Consider the following 17,309-nt stretch of genomic DNA (forward strand, 5'->3'; position numbering starts at 1 on the left):
AATTACCAATTTAAATTAAGCAGGTTTCAAAAATGTATGGGTGGTTTAAATAGCAAATTACATTTGTCAAATCCAAACTAGAGTTCAACATTTGTATGTGGACACCTTTATTTAATTTCTTTCATGTTGCAAAGCTTATGTAATATAGCACTAAATAATATTTTAATAGAGAATTATATCAATAATGTTAAACAGATGTTTGGAACACATAGCTGTGTAAGCTTCAACATCTGTGCATTTATCTTTTTAATTGGCTTCAGGACTTAAAGGCTGTTGTTACTATTACTAAAGTCTATTAGAAAAATATCATAATCAAGTCATATACTATGTTTCCCTTTTTTCCCCCAAGTGTTTTGCTAAAACTCTTCTGAACATGTGAGAAATAAAAACAAACTATGTTTTAAATGTCAAAAGAGCTTTCATTTTTCATACATTTCTAACTCAGAATTTCATGATAATTATATTTTGAAAAAAGAAACCCACAGTGAGCTGCTGTGAATGTTTTCTAATAAGCAAAGTCCTTGATAAGTGACTACACTACTTGAATAAATCTGTTCTGAAAAGGTATTTCTTAAAAATATATTATTAAATTATCTTATACTGATGCTCTTAACAATGCAGCCTCTTTTTAATGTTATTTCAGAAGTAACCCTGAAAGTTACTTAAATTGAAAAGATCTGACCTCTGATCCTAAAGTTTAATACAGTTGCTTACTGGTTTTTACAAACTGAAAACCATTCTAGTAACAGTTGATTTCATAATTATCTTGTATTCTAGGAAATACCAAAGGTTCTGATACTGTCATGGATTGTCAGAAGACATTTGTACTTGGCTCAGTGTCTCCTTGTCCCCAAAATGAAAGCCAAATTACAATAACACAGAGAGAAAAACAGTTGATGGTAAGTTTTCTTTGGATAATGCAATTAAATTCACTTACAGTATTTAAAGGAACAGTTTAGGTAATATTACTATGCAGATGTAGCAGGTTTCAGTTCAGAATCTGTGCATATAAGAATTTTTATGGCTGTGTGTTTGTTATAATAAAACAGAAAATACAGTTAATTTTTAAATCTGAATTGAACAATGAACGTATCTACTTTAAGAATTATTTTTAAAAATAGGATAAAAAGTAACACAATTGATATAAAGAGGTTCAATTTTTAGTTTTCATTTGATATGTGTAGTATTTATTATACTTCATACTTATTCTTTGAAAACTATTTTGTTTTTGCTAAATGTCATAAAATTAATAAATGCATTAATTATGCTTTCCATAGTGTCCACTGTTTAAAATTAATCCAGAATGTCCAGTATTAAGGGCTGAATTAGAGCTTTAATCTCTGTTAATTTTATAAATCAGTTATTGTAAAAATCAGGAACATTTTTCTATCGTGTGTTTTATTTATTATAATAATGACACAAAAATAAAAGTAGAGTGGGATTTACTTTTTAGGAATCATAAATTACAAGGATTATGAAGTTGTATGAAGTTGTATGAAATTGTACTTTCTTTTATATATATATAATTGCATTTTTAAGGACCAACTAGATGATATTCAGAAAAGAGAGAAAAAGCAGAAACATATTATCAGCATTAAAGATGAAGAAATTAGAAACTTGCAACAACAGTTAAAGGAAACTTGTATTTTGACAAAACCCTGCTGCTCAAGCCAGACTGAGTGTGGTTCTGAAGTAAGTTGCTTTTGTTCTATTAACATGTGGTACTCCTGTATTTATTTACTTTGTTTTAATTTACAGTCTCAACATGTATCCACTAAGTGGCGCTGTTGGATTAAATGCTTTGCTGAAGCAGAACGATTTCTCTGAGGTTTAGTCATATATTAACACTGTAGTGATTATCATTTAACTTTATTTGTTTAAATAAGCCAGTGATGGTACTATACTAATTTAGAAGCAGTAAATAAAGATATTATTTTAATCAGTAAGCAGGTGTAAAGGACCTGATGACTAGTGCCTTATGAAAAAGAGTTAGTTTTGCATCAACTGGAAAAAAGGTTGCAGCTGATATCAGCTGATGAAGGTGTTGAGTTTTTCTATAAAGGATATCCCCTTTAAAGATATGTGCCGGATAAATGTCAAAAAAAAAATCATGGAGATGTGTTTCCACTGAGGCCTTTAAACACTGTTTGGAACTGATGCTACCATCTTATTTTAAATATATTCTACTAAAAATAATTAATATAATTGCCTATAGAGAAGAACAACTTTTCCAATTGTAAATTAAAAATGAGTGGCATGGTGACATACTAAATAACATAGCGGCTTTACAGCTCTCAGAGACCGTAGTCTGATTCTGGCCCTGTCATTGTCTCTCTGTCTCTCACTCACTGTTGAGTGTTCTTGTTTTCTTTATGTGAGATTTGTTTTTGCTTCAAGTACTCCAGTTACCCTCCTGTGTCCCAAAGAAATATAGTTTTGAGCAGTTGGCCTGGATTAAGTGTTTTTAAGTATTTGTATATGTCGACTAACTCTCCATCCAGTTCAGCCTGGATGGGCTGTGGAGCTCTGCTACCCTAAAATTTGGTTAAAGCATTTATGTATATGGGTAAATTGTTGATAAAAGTTATCATTAGCTCAGTGACATTATGCATCCATTTAAAAGTGAATTTCTCTGGTGATTGTTTATGAACACAGATGTTGCTAGATTAAAAGGAAAAAGTACTTGATTGCAGTAGTGCTTGAATAACGTAATTGATGGATCAATAAATAATGATGTTTCTTTATCACTATTAAAATTTCCCAGTTTATACTTCATCTGTTTTTTGGAACAACCATTCAACAGTAGATACCATTTTGCTTCATAGAAATATACTTTTTGTAAAACTAAATACATCATGTAGATAACAAAATGAGGTTAATGACTGCACACATCATAATAGAAATATAGTGATTGTGGGGAGGCATAGATTGTACATGTTTATTTAATAATGAAAACACAAAAGTACTTTACATAGATCACGCACAAGTAAATACACATATACACACATGTTCATGTCGGGCCAATTTTCAGTATCCAGTTAATCTAACAAAAGTAAAGATGATTTTATTCATTGCCATAAACATTATACTGTACTTTCTAGTTACATTTTGATTGTGTTTCTGCTGATTTTTCTTTAATTGATTTAACACTGACAGTCATTTTTCTTTTTTTTTTTTAATCTTTGCATCAAAATTTTAAACAGCAAGAAAAGGCAAATATTTTGTAGTAAGAAAATCAAAAGTAATTACTTTATTGTCATCAGAAAAGGAATATATGCTTGAAAGGTTTTGAGTTCTTTGAAAATCATGAGAAAGATTAGAATATTATAATTCACACATATAAGTTAACAAGAAATTTAGTTTTGTACATATTGTTGTCTATTTTCAATACAGAATATTGCAGAAACTAATAAAATCAATTAAGAATGGTGATTAGTTTTTTTAAATGCTTTTCCCTTTGATAAATTCTTTCAGTATTTTAAAAATTAAAGCTAAGCATATTGATCAAATGAGCTCTGTAACATGGTTTATTGTAAATTTAATGGACTGAATGTATATGTTTAATGGCATGGTAGTATTAAAAATAAGACACAGGAAGTATATCTGCTGTTTGAAAGCAGTAGGTGAGTATAGTATGTTATGTGTGTTAAGTAATATTTGTGGGGAACTATACATTTTATCCAGTTTATACACTATACATTTTGGGTCTCCATTGCTTCTGTCACTGCTAGTACTTAACTCCCTTCTGTAATTAACTTATTTTGGTTTTGATTTTTATGTACAACAAGGAATTATCTCTCAGGTTAAGGGCCCTAAAACTTTAGGCATGCACAGGTATAAGCACTTAATAACCCCCCTTACTTTTTTAACATGTAATTTTTTCACAGCATGGCTTCATTATATATTTCATTAGAGTAGCATTACTGTTAATCACTGCAAAGAAACTAGGGTCAAAATTAAAGGTATATTTTATAGATCCTTTTTTTAACAGTAATGACAGATTTCCAATTCTCTAAGTATTTACCATCTTTGGTGTGACCCAATTAAACAGGCTGTGATTCATCTTATTGTCTTTGGAAGTCATAATTAATTCAGTAGTGCAACCTATATGGAGTAATGTTCATTACAAAGAAATAGAAAAAATGTTGCAAAAGCTTATTTTGTAAAAGTGAGTACAAAGATTTGAACAACTGTAATATAAAGGCCATAGACAAGCTTCAGTAGCTACGCTCTATATGTGAGATTGGAGAAACAACCTATGACAATAATTGTTGAATTACTATTTTTTTTTTTTTTTGTTCTTTATTTCACCTTATACAATTTCTTGTATTAGGAATTTGTTAGTTTTCGCATACCCCTTGGGGTCAAAGCACAGCGTCAGCCATTGTACAGCGCCCCTGGAGCAATTGAAGGTTAAGGGCCTTGCTCAAGGGCCCAACAGAGTAGGATCTCTTTTGGCAGTGACGAGGATTTGAACTGGCAAACTTTGGGATACCAGCGCAGATCCTTAGCCTCAGAGCCACCACTCCGCCCTTATCTAACATATCTAACCATATGAAAGATAAAGTGGTTGATTGTGTGGTCTCATATAACTAATAATGGACATTTTTCCCTTGACACCAAGCAAAGTTTTTTCAAGTGTAAAACTGCCTTTCATACTTCTAAAATTTTGCATGGTTGAGAGAGTGTCTTGATAGGTAAATGATGAGCAAAATACATCGACCTTCTGGTAGAAAGCTTACTACTACCTCTTGCAGAATATCTAGTTTTGTGAGGAAATTAATCTAATTCTACTTGTACAGTGGTATAAGATGCACATTCAAAATCCACTAAAGTGGCTAAAAAAACATGTAAATGTCCTCAAGTTTTTTTTGGTTAAAGCCTAGACCTCAGTTCAATCCAAACCATATATCAGGAGTTAATTCCTGTTCACCCTTAAACATGTCCAACCTAAGGTAGCTTAAGAATTTTTTCCAAGAAGGATGGGATGCATGTAGTGTCTAACTGTGCATTCTCTAGTCAAAATATATCCTAAAAACTGATGGTAAAATCTTGGACAATCAAGGAAGGTCATTCAATTTTTTGTTTATTTATAATAAGGAAGGTTTGGGTGATTTTTTTTTACTTTGCCTTTCAAAGTAAGTACACTATAGCAACTATATGTCTGTAAATGTAATATTTTGTAGCAAGTTAAAATTACAAGGCTCTTATTTGTTCAATTATATTTTTATATGAAAGGTAAATTGGAAAACTCCAGATCCAGAGATGAAGAAAACTTTACATTTTTCCTCGACTGGAATAGCTAAGGATGAAAGGTGAAATAAGTTACTCAATGTATGTGTGGTATAATCAGTTGCTTTATGAAGAGATTGTACTTATTTTTAACTTTTTTTTTTTTTAACTTTCTTTAAGGCCAGAATTGTTTGATGCTCTTAATGAAGTGCAGAGCAAACTGCATATCTTACAAAATCTAACAAGAAAACAAAAGGAACATCTTAATAAATTGTGGTTCAAAAATGAATCAATACATGGTAAGAGAGATCTTACTTTACATATTTGTCTTTGCTCTAAAGGACTTTTGTATATCATACAAGATTTATTCTTATAGGTCTTATTGGATGTTGGAGGCACTTGCATACCTCAATTGTGTGTAATTTTGCTTTCCAGAGGTCTCTGGTTCCTTAATAAGATGATATTTTTTTGCAAATAAATGTAATATTTCAGAAATATCCATAACATCCATGTATCTGTTATCCATCTGGCATGATCCCATTGCAGATTTCGGGAGCCAGAGCCAACCCCAACAGCATAAGGTGCATGACAGAAATAAATCCTTGACTTGCAGCCAGGATTTCAAAATCATACAAGTCCATTCATAGTCAGTGTGGACTTTGCATTGTTTCCCTTTGTCTAAGTGGGTCTTCTTCCAAGAACACTGTTTTTTTTTCTTTTCTCTAACATCCCAAATATTGTGCGGGTAAAGTTAATCACCAGTCCCAAAATAGCCCAGTGTGAATGTGGGTATGTGTGTGAGGGAGCCCCACAGTGAACTGGGGTCCTGTCTAGGACTGGGTCATACCTTGCCCCAAGTGCTGACAGAGTAGCCTCCAGCCCATTGAGTTGCTGAAATGGATTAAATGAGTTTGTGTTATACTAAAAATAACAAAGCTTTTTTTGTTTTAGTTTTAGATATGACATTATTTGGAGGGTAAATATGCCTGATTGTTTTATTTTACTGCTGATTCTACTGCTATGAAGAGGCTGTACTATTTACTGTTATTGTATTTAAGAAATATTGCATATAAAGTTAATATATTTGACTCGGTATGCCAAATACTTTATATTTCAAATAAGTAGACCAGGTAGACTATAATAATTAATCAGTAATTCTTATAAAAGTAAAGATTGCATTTTTGAATGTTATGAATTTGTTAAAAATTACAATTGAACAGTCAGTGTAACTGGATAAAAACAAGAGCCTTATGTTTTCAGGCTTTATTCATTGTGTTTAGTTTAATTCTAAAGTGATAATAAAGTGAATCTTAAATTTTAACACCTGTGAATTGCCATACATATTATCTGTTATTGTAAACATTCTTATATGGAGTTATTTTATAATTATAAGATTGTTTTTTTGTTTCTCTTTTTAATTTAAAATTTCTGTCTTTTATCATGGCTCCTTAAACTGATTTTTTGACATGTGTATGTTGTGAAAATTAGGCTTTGTATTGTTTTATTTTTATATTGATGAGCGGTATTTTAACATCTTATTTACTAATGGGACTTTGCTCAAGAAATTAACGGAGTAAGGTGCTTTAAATATGCTTCCGGCACTTTTTGAAAAATCAGCTACAAAGCTATCTCATGCATATGCAAATTTGAGAACTACACCTTCATGAATATGCTAATATACACTGAAATGTTTCATTAATTAGTAATCGTTGAATACAGTTACATTTAGTTTAAAAAAGAAAAAATAGAGCAAAACCTACCCAAAACTTTATTCCAGGGTTCAAAAATAATTAAGAGACATAACTGGAAATTTTATTATGTATTTTTACTGTATAAATAATTATCACAAAGAGATATTATAAAATAATTCATTTATATTCTCATGCTTAGAATTAAAACATTTTAAACCTTTATTATGCAAAGTGGACATTATCATAGAGACTTTAAAATCATTTAAAACAATTATTGTTTATTGAATTCCACTTATACATAGAATTGTTAAGTAGAATAGTGCATGTAATCATTAAAAAGTAAGTCATTTTTTAAATAAAATACTGTATTACTTCCATGATTTAAAGTAGGTATGTATTTAATATCAAGGTTAAACACATTTTTCCATCTTGAAAATTCTCTGTTTTGTTTTTCAAAGTTTGGAAGCAATGAATTACCAATAAGTTTTATTAAATATGTTTTAAAAGAATTGTGCCCATAAAATAAAATGTGAAGCATGACACAGATTTTCTTTTGAAACCGCATTGATTATACAGGGATGGGCAAAAAGTAGGTTTACAGTTGTTCGTATGGAAAAAGACATGTAGGTTATGATTATTACAATAGCTTTATTAACTTTATTAACTCGAAAGAATGTTACAGTGGCACAGTGCACAGGGTACAATATCGTAAGTGCTGAAATTGCTGGGCTTCATTATTTACACATTCTTGTAGTCTACTTGCTAATGACAATAATAATGAGAAGACAAATAATACAAATAAAACAATAATTAATAAATAATAAGAGTATAAACTGTGTTTTGCCTATTCACAACTGGCAACCTACTTTTGCCAAACCCCCCCCCGAACCCCCATAATGTACAAAATGTAAATTTTTTTAAAAATGTTAAATTGAAATAGCTAATAATAAGCTAAGTAGGAAAAATAAAATATAAACAAAGCTTGCAATTCATGCAAATTAATATTTTTAAATTGATCTCTTAAAGCATTTAGGTTTTTGCTCTATTTTGAAATATCATTTTAATATGCAAATATTTAACCCTAACCTTGGTAACAATTTTCTGTTTTAGAGGGTCAGTTTTCCATGCCAATACAGTGTACTGACGTAACAGCTGAACAAGCAGAAGGACCGTTCCATACATCAAAAAAGCAAGATATGGATAAAGAACAAAACAATACATCTATAACATCCCGAGGAGTGTGCCCAGATGAGGAGTTTATGGATTCATTGTCTAAAATTAGTGTCAAGTATCCCCCTAAAGAAACTGACTATGAATTTCTGAACAGTACACAGGAAAAAGTAGAAGCTAGTGAAATTGGAAATACAGACCCCTTTGAAATTTTCAAGAAAGACAGAGATGAAGCTGCCCATTTTGAAGAGGCTCAAAACTGGGGCCATCTGCCCTCACACAAACCTAACACAGCTTTGCCAAATGTTAACAAAGACTTTTTAACACCACCACCACCATCATCATCCTCATCCACAGTTTTGACTCATCTCTCAGTTGAGAGTGTACGTGGGCCAGAACAGGTAAGATGATATAAACATACAAATGGCATATACATTATAATAAAAAATGCAGTACTTGAGTAATGCTTTTTTTTTTCTTTTTTTCTAATTTAATTGTAGGTTCACTTAGTTACTAGAAATTAGGCAATATTTTTTCTCATCATTTGGTTCTAATCCCAACCTGACCACTGTCTTTATGAAGTTGTCATGTTCCTCTCTGTCTGCTTGGGTTTTCTCCAGATTGTGGGATTTCTTTGTACATCCTAAAGATGCTTGTGTTAGATTAACTGGATACTGAAAATTGGCCCGATATGAACATGTGTGTATATGTGTATTTACTTGTGCATGATTTATGTAATTCACTATGCCCTTTATTGTAATCATGCCCCAGATGTTTACAGGAAAGACACCAGCTTCCTATAAAAAAGTGAGGAAATGCAAAAACAGAATTTTTTTGTTTGTTTTTATGTGTATTTATTTATTTTTGTCATTTTATAACCAAGTTAGTCAAAGTTGTTGTTTTTATAACACAATTTCAAAAGTATTTATTGTTGAATGTTTTCCAGTACTGGAAAATTGCAGGTTAAAAAATATCTACAAAAGCAGTGTCTAATGCATGTCATTATTTTTTTCTTAATTTAAAATTTGACGTGTTTGCTTACCATATTAGTATCTAGTCATTTCATACACGGTGAACATAACAAACTCAGATATGTTTTAGCTGCGTATTATAGTACTAGTATTTACTAGAGCAGAAGCATCCAAAACAAAACTTACAAATAACAAATGCTTTTATATGTATTCTGCACAATTTAAAACTATGTTGTCTTAAATTAACACTTTAACATTGGTTGCCTATTTTGAAACAGTCTGTTGTTTTAAGTGTTTGATTCTTAACAGTAAATTATAATTGCCATTCATTGTACACTGTGTAATGACCCATTTTACAGGCATGCAACTCAACTCAAGTTTCAGAAGTCTCAGAAGTTATTTATTAAAATTATCTAATGCTTATTTATCCAGCTAAATGTTTTTGATATGTGTGTGTGTGTGTGTGTGTGTATATATATATATATATATATATATATATATATGTATATGTATATATATGTATATATATATATATATATATATATATATATATATATATATATATATATATATATATATATATATATATATATATATATGTATATATGTGTATATGTATATGTGTGTGTATGTATACATGTATAATAGTGAGTGCATAGTTTTTTGCATTATTTTTCACAGCTGTAGTGGTAAGGGTTTTAGTGATCTAAATTATACTATTTCACTTATGACATGTAGAAGTCCTGTGGAGCTGTGAAACACACATTCCATTATGTTAACTTGTTATTTGTTCTTTCTTCTCTATTATCTCTCTTGATTGTTCTTTTACTAGTTGTGTTGTGTAGCTGTTTTTTTTTTCTTTCTTTTTTCTTTTTTTTTTTTTTTTGTTGGCACCCTGCTTTGTACCATGCCAACTGCATTAAAATAAATGAAACAGCTGGTATGTGATTACAAGTTTATAGTGAAGTACACGGCTTTAAAATAATAATAAAAAAGGAATTGGTGTTGAGCTGTCACACAGCATGGGGCAGAGGGTTAGATAATTGACATTTTTGCAGATAATAATGTGTTGAAGACTCCTCTGTTATGAAAAGATAATGGGTCGCATCGAAAGTAGTAGTTGTAATGCAGTGACAATTTTATTTGTTCCCATTGAGCTATATATAAAATTACATTGTAAACAATCTTATTGCTTTCAATGAGGCTGGGAGAGTTTCAGTGCTAATGGAATTCTGCTTTTTCCAATATTGTTGTTAGCTCTTAAGTCTAGCCATAAATCTAAGCCTTAAATATATGTTTATTATGATTATTCTGCTATTTTCATACAGATGTGTTTACTTTATAGTTATTTCCATATTTTAGACAGAGTAAGGTAATTCAACAATAACTTTTTATTTCACCTGAATTTTTCTATTCACATATGTATTTGCAATTCCAAGAATGCACAGTATGCTATGCCATTGAGGGATTCTTTAAATATGCCCTTATAATTTAGACAACTATCTAATTTAGTTTTGTGGCAGATTCATATTTACATTGCCTAAACTGCAGATGAATTTGTCTAATTTTTAATAATTTGAAAGGAAATTAAACAAGGTCTTTTCTCCTTTTTGTGAATATCATACACATGTGAAAACAGAATGTAATATGCAGTAAAATAAATGCATGTATTGTTTCAGTTCCAAACCTTAGTAGTAAATCGAATTATATCAAATCAATGAAGTTGTTTGCATCACACATAGTCTTTTTGTTTGACGTTACAAATTTCAAAATGTTATTATGTTTAATAACCTTAAGGCATACTTGAAAATATGTTTTATACTATAGCTGTACTTATTTTTAGAAAGAAAAAAAACATATATATAACACGACTGTAATACTGTATATTTTAAATAAATAAATAATTCTAACATCTGTCAGCCTATAGGATGGACAGTAATGACTGCATACCAAAAAAAACACTTCTAAACCCAAAAATACACAGAATTTGAACTTGTCTATTCATAATTGGGCGCTGAACCAGCAGTAGGTCCTTCCGGGTAAAACGTAAGAGATGTGTTACTATTATTATTTACAAAATATAGGGCTGATTTTAATACAAGCTGAAAAAGTTATTTGAATTTATGTATTATAATCCACCAGCTACAACACGTCAGATTGTAACAAAGAAGTGTGATGTGCACCCTAAGCCGTGCTTTTAAGTTCCTGCTTAAAGAATATTAAAGTGGAAACTACTATAAGTTAGAACACATGACAATTGTTGATATGTACATAATTGCTTTTATGTACTTAATACTCAGAATTTTACTTGTTAAGTAGCAGAAAACATTTTTGGACAGTTAATATGTACAGTATTTACAGTATTTGTTTTTTCAGAGAATAGGTACTATCGTACACTTTATATATAAATTGTACAATAAAATAAAATGTCATAACCCCACTTGAGAAAGTAGTAATGCATGTCAGTTCTGGTCATTTGGAATTAAAGAAGTCGAATTCCTTATTGTAGACGTTGCTAGCTCAACCTTGTAAAACCCAAACATAACTCACATCTAAAATACCAAAACATCTGTACTGGGACATGAAACATTAAATGAATAAAATGTAAAGTACTTGCTAGACATGTTTTAATTGTGGAACCTGCTGTAGAACATACATATATTATTCATTGCAGCCTTGCATGTTCGGTTGTATAGCATGTGTGTAAGGTAAACTTTTACTATGATGACTCAACAAGTTAATTACCTGACTGTAGCAACTTCATTGAGGTCTTAGAGAGGCAGAAATACTTCCTTCACTTTGCTCTCCAGTTTGAATAGTGTTTTTTTTTTTTTCTTACATTACAGTAACAGGCACTCCATGAAACATTACGCAGTCAGTTCTTGTAAATACACGCATGGTTGATTCATTTTTTTAAAATCAGTATCTGGCTGTTTTTTTTATTTCTTTCTTATTAATATGAATAAAGCATAGCATCATTTCTGAGTTTGCGTGCATTTCTCCTGAAAATGTTCCCTCTTAGCCATCTCCCAGGTTTGGTCAAGCATTTTGCTATTGGAATTGATACTAGGTTTGTTGTCACAAAAGGCCCTATAATTGGACACAGGGTCACATTTATGTTTTTTCATTTGGCCAAACTGCCCCTGATAAACAGAAGAGATAATTAACTATCCTAAGTGTTAGTTCACTATGCCATGACACTGGTGATTTGGCAGTCAAAAATACACCCTTCCACTGTTGTTTGCATAGTGTCCATGTGTGAATTCAGTTTTCATTAGCCCCCAAACCATTATCTGGCAATCCATGGAGGTTGCCATATCACTGCAGAAAGTAAAATTATCCATATTTGATGTGTTACCTTTGATACACCTTTGCTGGTGCTGTTTTTCTGAGCCTTCTTGGGAGTGAGTGGCTTTCCATAGTATCCTGATGTTGCCATGCTTTAGCTCTGCTCTCATTTACCTTTTACAGGTGACCCTGATGCATATCACTAATGGCCATCATAATTGTAGCTCACATGTGAAACTAATCTGAAAACCAAGTCATGTTCATTTCCTACACCAGGTTACAAGCCAAGTGAACCATTGGTTGTTGGTGCAACTTGTGATTTTTTAGCATTTTTTGAATGCTTGAAACTTATAAAAAATCATGATGGTAATTAGAATCCTTTTAAGCTGAAAATGTCTCTAAGCAGTTTTATTGTTTCATTTAACACTGTGTTTTTATTTTTCAGAACATAGACTGAATGGAAGACTATATAGTTAATCAAAGTTGATAGTGATCGAGTTCAAAGTTCTAATTAAATTAATTATTTACTTGATTCATGAGTTAACTTTTTGTGTGTATTTCAAATTACCAATCTTTATACAATTCCTCATTAGCAACTAAAGTGATTATTTTTTCTGGTTTAATATCCTTTAATATTTAAATATCACAGTTTAACACAAGTTATAAGAAGTAAAATATGAATTGTTGTTGGGAAGTCATGTGTGTAGATATGAAACAGACAGACGTAGGTGAATCTTTATAAATATTTTGTCCAAGAACCATGAGTGCATTCACTGATGTCTACACTCATGCTGCAGGGAAAAAAAATAATAATAAGTTACCTTGCTATGGGTTATTTGCTTTTGCCCATTCTGGATTTCTTGTAGTCTTTTGTAAAATCATAAACAGATGTCATGGATAAAAAAAAAAGCTGTATTGACCAGAAATGCTGCAGTTAAGTTAGTACAAAAAATGTACAAAATTAAAATGAGAAGGTTATGGAATAAACAACCCTTTCATGGTTTGTTCTTTAATTTATCTTTTCTGTGTAGGTTTTGCATTATTAATCTATTAACAGATAGAGACAATTTTTTTAGCTATTTCCTCATACTGTATTTAATTATTGTATAATTTTGTATAATGTCCTAATTACTTCAGATATCTTTCTTTATCACATGTGCATGTAACTGTTTGTTCTACAGCATTCAATTTTTTTTTTATCTTTGTCAAGTTTCTGGTTTTAGCAGATAGGTGTAATAATAAATATTGCTGTTTACTCTTTAGGTGATTATGTTTGAATTATTATGAAGTCACTGTTAATGCTGGACTTCCACATTCTCTCTGTACTTGCCTCACTGGTATGAGAACTCTCTGGTTTTCTTCCTCTATTCCTGTCATATAGTTTGTTAACTGCACCTGTAGATTGTGCTTATATGACTGAATTTAGGTGTATTCATGACTGTTCCCTGTGACAGACCAGTGTGTATATTTGGTTCCTGCTTTGGGCCCAGTCCTGATACAATAGACTCAAGTTCCTTGTGACCCTTTAACAGGATTAAATGAGATCAGTAAATAGAGAGCGGTATGTTCTTTTGTTTTTTATTTAAGTTTATTTCCTAATTTAATTTAATTGTAAATTTACTCATCTAATCTAAATCTTTTTTTAGTTTATATACTTTTGCAGTTATATGTGACTGTTAACTTTCAGGAAACACAACTGTGCATTTCCTTGTAAAATAATCAGACTTTTTTTGGATTAGATATAGAAAAAAGGAACACAAATCATCTTTACTTACTCATGTCAGTTTATATGTGGGTAATGTATTTTGACAAATACGGTATACTGATACCTTACCAACTTTGGAATTCTCAGATTAGCATCTTATTAGAAAGCATGAAATGTCTGTGTGTGATCATTGATTCAATAAATATAACCAAGTAGACACATCTTTTTAATTAAAAATTGAAATCTTAATTCCTGTAGAAGGAAACAGGGTGTTAAAGAAAGAGACAAAATTTAGCTTGCGACTGTCCTGCCTTCAGAACATTTCAGTGTGAAATGGATTTACCTGTTTTTGAAGTATAAGCCTAATGTAATGCATTATGTCTGGTATTGTAGTTTTTTATAATGTGTATGCAGCTTGGTTACATTTTTGCAATGACACCAAATCCTTAAAGTGTTCCTGTAAAGTAAAGAGCTGTTGTTAATTCTGAAAATTATTTCTAATTTTTCACAAATCTATGTTGGTTACATTGTTTGACTTTTCATAACAGAGTAAATTGATATTTTTTAATATGAACTTGATGATACCGTGAACATAGTTATACATTAATACTAAAATGCTTACGCCAGTAATTAAGAAGTGATCGTGTTATACCTTAACAGTGCTAAAGTGCTGAATGCTAAGGCATTTTAAGTGACTGCTTCTACCTTACATTTACACAAATGCAGTATTTGGAATGGGTATGTGTTCAGTACAGACAAATAAGCAACAATACTGGGATCTACAAAACTTGTTATGAAAGTTAATGCATATTAAATAAATGGAATTTTACAAGTGCAGTAAAAATGTTTTAAGTAGCAGTTCTTGCCCTCATGCCTTGTGTATACTTTAAAAGTAACTTAGTTAGCATGGTCTTGATCACTGTAATACACTGAGTATTTTGTTTAAAAATATCTTCTATAAGGAAAATATGATTCAATGCTGGGTTCCTAATTTTAAAATGTGAGCATTGCCAAATTCTCAGCTGTAAATTTAAGCACAGCTGAAAATAATTTGTGTTGCATTAATTCTGTAGAAAAAAACACAACTTAATTATTTTTTTCCCGTTATGTTTAGCCCTTCTGGAGCCCCCAACACAGCAGAGAAAAAGAATTGCTGCAGGAAGGCTTTACTGATACTGAACAAAATGCAAGCCCCAATAGGTGTGAGTTCTGCCAAGCTCTCCTCCCAGCAGGCATTCAATCCAACATGGAACTTCTCAGGCATCTTAATTCACACTTTGTAGATTCAGCAACCAAAGGAGTCTAATATGTAAACATTTGAACGTTTGAATAAAATAACTTTTTTTAAAAGCTATGGAAAAACTGTTTTTAAAAAAGGAAATTGTATTATTTCTCTGTAAATGTAATATTAATTAAATTAATCTATTTTAATTAGGGAATAAATAAATACCAAGTCTGAAACTTGTGTTTTATTGAATCCCCTAAGCTGTGGTTAAAAGATTTTATCATTGTGCACAGATAAAATGCAATTAAATGTAATATTTTACATAATAAAAAAAGAAATGTTACATCATGTATTTTTGTCTTGTATAATACAGGAAACATGCAAGTTTGATTTTGACCTTTAAATAAAATATCTGTTAATTGTCTTAAACTGAAAAGCATTATTTAATATTTACGTAGATAGTCATATTTTATTCTTGCAGGGTTATTCCATTTGTTGTATTTAAATTTCTTTTTAATAAAATTCCAAGTTGTTTTAACTTAGGAAGCAGTTATGGAAATCAGGAAAAAGAAATGCTTAACTGTTGTTATTTCACTATAAGTACAAAATGGCAGAAAATAAATGTATCAAAATACTGAAGAGTATGTACTGTTTCACTACATAATATATAAATACAAATAATTTGAATGCCCATATGTAATCCTTTCCTATTCCCCCCTGGATTTCTGTAGGATAGGTGTTTTCTAGACTTGCGAATATTCTTTAGTTTTGGCATTTAAATACGGTAAACAGTTAAGGTACAGTGTAGTTGAGGGGTTTGAGGGCATCAGAGGATTCTCTGTCACTCAGTATGGTCTAGTAAGATAACACATGTAATGACTTGGCTTGGTAATTTACACAAGTCACTTAACCTATAGGTGTCCTAATTGTAATGTATATACAGACAGTTAGATTTACCACAGAAAGACTCAAATGTGTAGATAAGCTTATGTGAATATAAGGTGTGAATTGTACATTAACAAATGTCTGTTTTAAGTATCTTTCTGCCAATTATAGATTATTATCAAGTTTTGGTTTTTTTTTTTTTTTTCTCTCAATACTATATATTAGTATCCATTGGCTTCAGAGTACTAGGTGGGATTTCTAGGAGGTACTGTATACTCCTTTTACTATGGGATTTTAATATCAATTTTGTTTATTTTGAAGGCCAGATAGCTATATAACATTTAAGTAACAGATTTACATATATTTTGAGATTACTTAAATTTAGGAAGACATGCTGTATTTTTTCATGTTAATTGGACTTTTTTTAATGAAGGAATAGTGTTTTGGCACACGTAAAGAATATGAATAATAAAAATCACATTTATGTGACCATTACAAGTTTTAAAAATTGTCTTATTGAATCTACAACTATCATTGCATTGCTTAAATATGGCTAAAAGAAAGACCCAAATGATAAGGAATGTAAGTAGCATGTTAAAAGTTATGGTATGTATAAAGAACATCTAATTATTTCCAGATGGCTGCTTTAGTACTATACTTGTGCAAGTTCCACTAATAAATTATGCTGTTAACGCAGCACATTTGAACATGCTACATTAGCACACTCAGTGTTTTCATGCATATTATTGGAAAAAGTCTTTAATTTGTGAATTAATTTCATATCATAGTGCACTCACTTTGTTCTGGCTAAGTGTTATTGCAGATATACTGTATAAGTATTAAAATACTTTACTATATTTTACAAATTTTGTCTGTTAATACCACCTCATATTAAATACTGTTGTTGGGTTTGTCTTTTTAAACTAGTTATTGAATGAGGTCCCTTCTTCATGTAATGCTTTGTGCATCTTTTATGGCACAAGATCTTGTAGAACAGTGTCTGCAGTCTAAACTGAAGAAATGTGTGGAAAGTAACAATAGTTAAATATTCTTAATACCCTAAATGGCGTATACTGTTGAGGAGTGCATTCTGGTACTAATATGTTACGTATTCATTTGTGTAATAAAGGTTGCTTTTTAAG

At 30.7% G+C, this 17,309-nt stretch overlaps 1 protein-coding gene across 3 annotated transcripts in view; it reads left to right on the top strand.

Moving 5' to 3' along the window:
- Positions 1-16,662, top strand: part of tank (TRAF family member-associated NFKB activator) — a 73,649-nt gene extending 56,987 nt beyond the window's left edge. For all 3 annotated transcript variants that reach the window (XM_039757490.1, XM_039757489.1, XM_039757491.1), the window contains 6 exons: positions 778-899; positions 1,540-1,692; positions 5,239-5,315; positions 5,413-5,531; positions 8,034-8,494; positions 15,172-16,662. In XM_039757490.1, coding sequence (XP_039613424.1) covers positions 778-899; positions 1,540-1,692; positions 5,239-5,315; positions 5,413-5,531; positions 8,034-8,494; positions 15,172-15,363 — 1,124 coding nt within the window. In that variant the 3' untranslated portion in view covers positions 15,364-16,662. The remainder of the gene's footprint in view (positions 1-777; positions 900-1,539; positions 1,693-5,238; positions 5,316-5,412; positions 5,532-8,033; positions 8,495-15,171) is intronic.
- Positions 16,663-17,309: the final 647 nt, after the last annotated feature.

This window comes from Polypterus senegalus, chromosome 6 (genome assembly GCF_016835505.1).
Source record: "Polypterus senegalus isolate Bchr_013 chromosome 6, ASM1683550v1, whole genome shotgun sequence".
In the NCBI taxonomy this organism is placed as follows: domain Eukaryota; kingdom Metazoa; phylum Chordata; class Cladistia; order Polypteriformes; family Polypteridae; genus Polypterus; species Polypterus senegalus.